This window comes from Nicotiana sylvestris, chromosome 7 (assembly GCF_000393655.2).
Source record: "Nicotiana sylvestris chromosome 7, ASM39365v2, whole genome shotgun sequence".
Taxonomy (NCBI): Eukaryota; Viridiplantae; Streptophyta; class Magnoliopsida; order Solanales; family Solanaceae; genus Nicotiana; species Nicotiana sylvestris.
This window is the reverse complement of record NC_091063.1, coordinates 140,936,530-140,942,529: the sequence shown is the minus strand read 5'-3', so window position 1 is coordinate 140,942,529 and position 6,000 is coordinate 140,936,530. Positions and strand designations below refer to the sequence as shown.

Here is a 6,000-nt window from a genome sequence, read left to right as displayed (position 1 = left end):
GAGAAGTTCAGCCGGGTGTGGTAGCTCAGATCGATGATGGAGCGGCTATATCTGCCGATGCTTTATGGAGGCTGGATAGGTTCACCAAGCTCTTCACTTCTACTTTCAGCGATGCATCTGCTAAGGATCCCCAAGATTACCTAGACGGCTTCCACAAGGTTCTCAAGAACATGGGTATTGTTGAGACCAATGGGGTCGATTTTGCTACGTTTCGCTTGTCTGGATCCGCCAAGACTTGGTGGAGGGATTATTGCTTAGCTAGACCAGCCGGATCGCCAGCCTTGACTTGGGAGCAGTTCACACAGTTATTTCTGGAGAAGTTTCTCCCCATTACTCAAAGAGAGGCCTATCGGAGGCAGTTTGAGTGCCTCCAGCAGGGTTCCATGACTGTTACCCAGTATGAGACCAGGTTCATCGACTTAGCTCGCCATGATCTTGTCATACTACCTACCGAGAGAGAGAGGGTGAGGAGGTTTATTGATGGTATTATTCAGCCGATTCGTCTTCAGATGGCTAGGGAGACTAGGAGTGAGATATCTTTCCAGGAGGCGCCAATGTGGCTAGGAGAGTGGAGATGGTCCTATCACAGGGAGGTGGTCATGGATCGGATAAGAGGCCCCGTCATTTAGGCAGATTCAGTGGTACCTCGTTTGGAGGTAGAGATTCATATGGTAGAGGCCATCCCCCTAGGCCTTTCCAATCAGCACTTCAGGTTTCTCACGGTGCTTCAGGTAGCCGTGGTCCTCAAATGCAGTATTCTAATCAGCAGTCCTACAGTGCACCACCAGCACCTATCATTGCACCACCACTTTAGAGTTTCCAGGGTCGTCAACCCCAGCAACCGAGGGCTTGTTTTACTTGTGGTGACACGAGGCACATTGCTAGGTATTGCCCTCGAGCTTCGAGCAGTTCTCCACATCAGGGTTCCTGTGATATGGTTCAGGCACCAGGTGTCCCACAGGCCGCCCAGCCAGCTAGAGGTGAGGGTAGAGGCGCTAAAGGTGGAGGTAGAGGTGCTAGAGGTGGAGCTCAGGCCGCTAGAGGTAGAGGTCAGCCAGCTGCAGGCCGTCCCAGAGATGTAGTTCAGGGTGGTGGTGCCCAGCCCTGATGTTATGCTCTGCCAGCCAGGCCCGAGGTTGAGGCTTCAGATGCAGTTATTACAGGTACGGTTCTGGTTTGTGATAGAGATCCTTTAGTGTTGTTTGATCCAGGGTCTACATACTCGTATGTGTCATCTTATTTTGTATCGTATCTGATCATGCCTAGTGATTCATTGAGTGTTCCTATTTATGTTTCTACACTGGTGGGTGATTCTATTGTAGTTGATCGAGTCCATCATTCTTGTATTGAGGTGATTGGGGGTCTTGAGACTCGTGTAGATTTGTTGCTTTTAGACATGGTCGATTTCGATGTTATATTGGGGATGGACTGGTTATCATCTTACCATACTATCTTGGACTGTCATGCCAAGACTGTGACCTTAGCTTTACCGAGTTTGCCTCATTTAGAGTGGAGAGGGGCTCCTGGTCATTCTACCCGTAGAGTTATCTCTTATGTGAAGGCTCGGCGTATGGTCGAGAAGGGGTGTTTGGCCTATTTGACATATATTCGTGATTCTAGTGTTGAGGTTCCCTCTATTGATTCTGTGACCGTCGTTCATGAGTTTCCTGAGGTATTCCTTTCAGACTTGCCGGGTATGCCACCCGACAGGGATATTAATTTTTGCATTAATTTGGCTCCGGGCACTCAGCCCATTTCTATCCCGCCGTATCGTATGGCCCCGCCTGAGTTAAAAGAGTTGAAGGAATAGTTGCAAGGCTTGCTTGAGAAGGGTTTCATTAGACCCAGTGTTTCGCCTTGGGGTGCGCCGGTGTTGTTTGTTAAGAAGAAGAATGGGTCAATGAGAATGTGTATTGATTACCGATAGTTGAACAAGGTTACAATCAAAAATAAGTATCCATTGCCAAATATTGATGATCTGTTTGATCAGTTTCAGGGTGCCAAGGTATTTTCAAAGATTGACTTGAGATCTGACTATCATCAGTTGAGGATTAGGGCATCCGATGTCCCTAAGATAGCTTTCTGTACTCGGTATGGGCATTATGAGTTCTTGGTGATGTCATTCGAGTTGACAAATGCCCCAGCAACTTTTATGGATTTGATGAACCGAGTGTTCAGGCCTTACTTGGATTCGTTCGTGATAGTCTTCATTGATGATATTTTAATATATTCCCGTATCCGGGAGGAACATGAGCAACATCTTAGAGTGGTTTTTCAAACCTTTAGGGATAGTTAGTTATATGCTAAGTTCTCGAAGTGTGAGTCGGGTTGAGTTCAGTTGCATTCCTCGGTCATGTTGTAATAGCAAAGGGTATTCAAGTTGATCCGAAGAAGATTGAGGCAGTCAAGAACTAGCCCAGAACAGCATCAGCTACAGAGATTCGGAGTTTCTTGGGATTGGCAGGCTACTATTGTTCGTTCATGGATGGGTTCTCATCTATCGCAGCCCCGATGACCAGGTTGACCCAGAAGGGTGCCTAGTTCAGATGGTCGGACGAGTGTGAGGCGAGCTTTCAGAAGCTCAAGACAGCTCTGACTATGGCACCGGTGTTGGTTTTGCCCACAAGTTTACGGCCTTATACAATCTATTGTGATACATCTCGTATTGGACTCGGTGCAATGTTGATGCAGGATGGCAATGTCATTGCCTATGCTCCGTGGTAGTTGAAAATTCATGAAAAGAACTATCCGGTTCATGATTTGGAATTGGCAGCCATTGTTCACGCATTGAAGATTTGGAGGTATTATCTATATGGCGTGGCATGTGAGGTGTTCACGGATCACAAGAGTCTTCAGTATTTGTTCAATCAAAAGGAGTTGAATTTGAGGCAGATGAGGTGGTTGGAGTTGTTGAAAGATTATGATATCACTATCTTATATCATCCGGGGAAGGCCAATGTAGTGGCCGATGCTTTGAGTAGGAAGTCAGCCAGAATGAGCAGTCTTGCTTATATTTCGGTCGGTGAGAGGTTGCTTGCTTTGGATGTTCAGGCCTTGGCCAATCGGTTCGTGAGGTTGGATATTTCTGAGCCTAGTCGGGTATTAGCTTGCACGGTCGCTCGTTCTTCTTTATTGGAGTGTATTAGTGATCGGTAGTATGATGATCCCCATTTGTGTGTCCTTAGAGACAAGGTGCAGCGCGGAGGTGCCAAGCAGGTTACCTTAGATGATGATGGAGTTTTGAGATTGCAGGGTCGAGTTTGTGTGCCTAATGTGGATGGGCTTCGGGAGTTGATTTTAGAGGAGGCTTACAGCTCCTGGTACTCTATTCATTCGGGCGTCGCGAAGATGTATCAGGATTTGCGGCAGCATTATTGGTGGCGTAGAATGAAGAAGGATATTGTTGCATATATGGCTCGGTGTTTGAATTGTCAGCAAGTACGAGCATCAGAGGCTTGGTAGTTTATTTCAGAGGATTGAGCTTCCTGAGTGGAAGTGGGAGCGGGTCACTATGGATTTCGTTGTTGGACTCCCGCAGACTCAGAGGAAGTTCGACACAGTGTGGGTCATTATTGATAGGCTGACAAAGTAAGCGCATTTCATTCTTGTGGCAGTCTTTTATTCCTCTAAGAGGTTAGCTGAGATCTATATTCGGGAGATTGTTCGTCTTTATGGTGTGCCTGTGTCTATCATTTCGGACCGAGGTACGCAGTTTACCTCACATTTTTGGAGAGCAGTTCAGCGAGAGTTGGGCATGCGGGTTGAGTTGAGCACAACATTTCATCCTCAAATGGATGGGCAATCCGAGCGGACCATTCAGATTTTGGAGGATATGCTTCGAGCTTGTGTCATTGACTTTGGAGGCTCGTGGGACCAGTTTTTGCCTTTAGCAGAGTTTGCCTACAACAACAGCTACCAGTCGAGTATCCAGATGGCTCCTTATGAGGCTTTATATAGTAGGCGGTGTCGGTCTCCGGTTGGATGGTTTGAGCCGGGGGAGGCTCGGTTGTTGGGTACAGATTTGGTTCAGGAGGCCTTGGACAAGGTCAGGATTATTCAGGATAGGCTTCGTACAGCTCAGTCCAGGCAAAAGAGTTATTCAGACCGCAAGGTTCAAGATGTGGCTTTTAGGGTCGGTAAGCGGGTATTGCTCCGAGTGTCGCCTATGAAGGGCGTAAGAAGATTTGGGAAGAAGGGCAAGCTTAGCCCTAGGTTCATTGGCCCGTTTGAGATTCTTGATCGAGTGGGAGAGGTGGCTTATAGACTTGCATTATCGCCGAGCCTATCAGCCGTGCATCCAGTGTTTCATGTGTCCATGCTTCGGAAATATCACGGCGATCCATCCCACGTGTTAGATTTCAGCACTGTCCAGTTGGACAAGGACTTGTCTTATGAGGAGGAGCCGGTAGCTATTCTCGACCGGCAGGTTCGTCAATTTTGATCGAAGAGTTTTCCTTCTGTTCATGTCCAGTGGAGAGGTCAGCCTGCTAAGGCATCGACCTGGGAGTCTGAGTCCGATATGCGGAGCCGTTATCCCCATCTTTTTTCCGACTCAGGTACTTCCTTCTTATATCCGTTTGAGGACGAACAGTTGTTTTAGAGGTGGAGTCATCACTTGTGTTGCAAGTGCATTCAGTGTTCCGAGGCCTAAAAACCTCCCTTTTTACCCCACCTTGATTTGTTTGCGTGGTCCGGACCTATATTCGGAAAGCCTTCTACGTGAAAATATGAGAAAGTAGAAATTTTAGAGTTAAAAATTTGATTATGGTTGACTTTGGTCAATATTTTTAGCAAACGGACCCGGATCCGTGTTCTGATGGTCCCGGGAGGTCCGTAGTAAAATATGGGACTTGGGCGTATGCTCGGAAATGAATTCCGAGGTCTCAAGCCTTAGAAATCAATTTTTGACAGAAATTGTTTTACTGAATTATCTAAGAAATAAAGAAAAGAATTAATGTTTGAAACCATTTTTATCGGGCCTGTATTTTGGTTCTGGAGCCCGGTACAAACTTGTTATAGTATTTGAAAGATAATTGTAAAATTTGGTGAAAAAACGGAGTTTATTTGACGTGAGTTGGACTTCCAGTTGGAGAGTTATGAACTTTGAGAGTTCTTGATGAAAATGTTGAGTTTTGAGGTTTAATTCATGATTTTACATGTTATTTTGATAATGTGATCGCACGAGTAGGTCCATATGATATTTTTGAGTTAGTATGCACACTTGGTTTGGAGTTCTGAGGTGTCGGGTGAGTTTCAGGTAGGTTCCGGGATGTCTTAGGCTTAAAAACATAGGTGTTGCAGGTTCAGAGAGGTGGAAGGCCTCTGAACCTATCAGTGCGGTCCACACAAAAAGAAATGCTGCCGCGGAGGGGCTTGTGCGGCCGCACTGGATTTTGTGCGGACCGTGGTGAGGTCCTGTGCGGCCGCACTAGATTCTGTGCGGTCCGCGGTGAAGAATGTTTCACTGGTCCGACTTCGGAAGCCCATATCGTTTGATCTAAAAGAAATTTTGCGATGATTCAAAAATGAAAGTTGTACCCCTTCGTGTCTAGTTTCCAGAAAGGTAAAGAAATCATAATTTGGACATCTATCGAGAATGTTATGGCCAAAATACTAAGACCTGTCACTGCAGAACACAGGATGCATATGCGGCAGCGGTTGATTTTGTGCAGTCCGCACAGGGCATCTGAAGGCAGTATATTTAGATGGGATTTTCAGTTATTTTTCATTTTTTTAGACTCCAAAAATATAAGAGGTGATTTTTCAAACAACATTTCTTCTCCAAATCAATTGTAAGTCGTTTTTAACTAGTTTTCTTCAATCATTAACATCTTTTAACATGATTTCAACTTCAAATCAATGATTTTCATGGGGAAAATTGAGTGTTTTCGGTAGAATCTAGGTTTTTCAAAAATTGAGGATTTGGACCTCGATTTGAGGTCCGATTTCAAAATAAATTATATATTTGAGCTCGTGGAGGAATGAGTAATCGAGTTTTGG

At 45.6% G+C, this 6,000-nt stretch overlaps 1 protein-coding gene across 1 annotated transcript in view; it reads left to right on the top strand.

The window, feature by feature from the left end:
- Positions 1–934: 934 nt before the first annotated feature.
- The window catches only part of LOC138873855 (uncharacterized), a 51,614-nt gene continuing 46,548 nt past the window's right edge, over positions 935–6,000 (top strand). The window contains exon 1 of the mRNA XM_070152339.1: positions 935–1,049. Coding sequence (XP_070008440.1) covers positions 935–1,049 — 115 coding nt within the window. The remainder of the gene's footprint in view (positions 1,050–6,000) is intronic.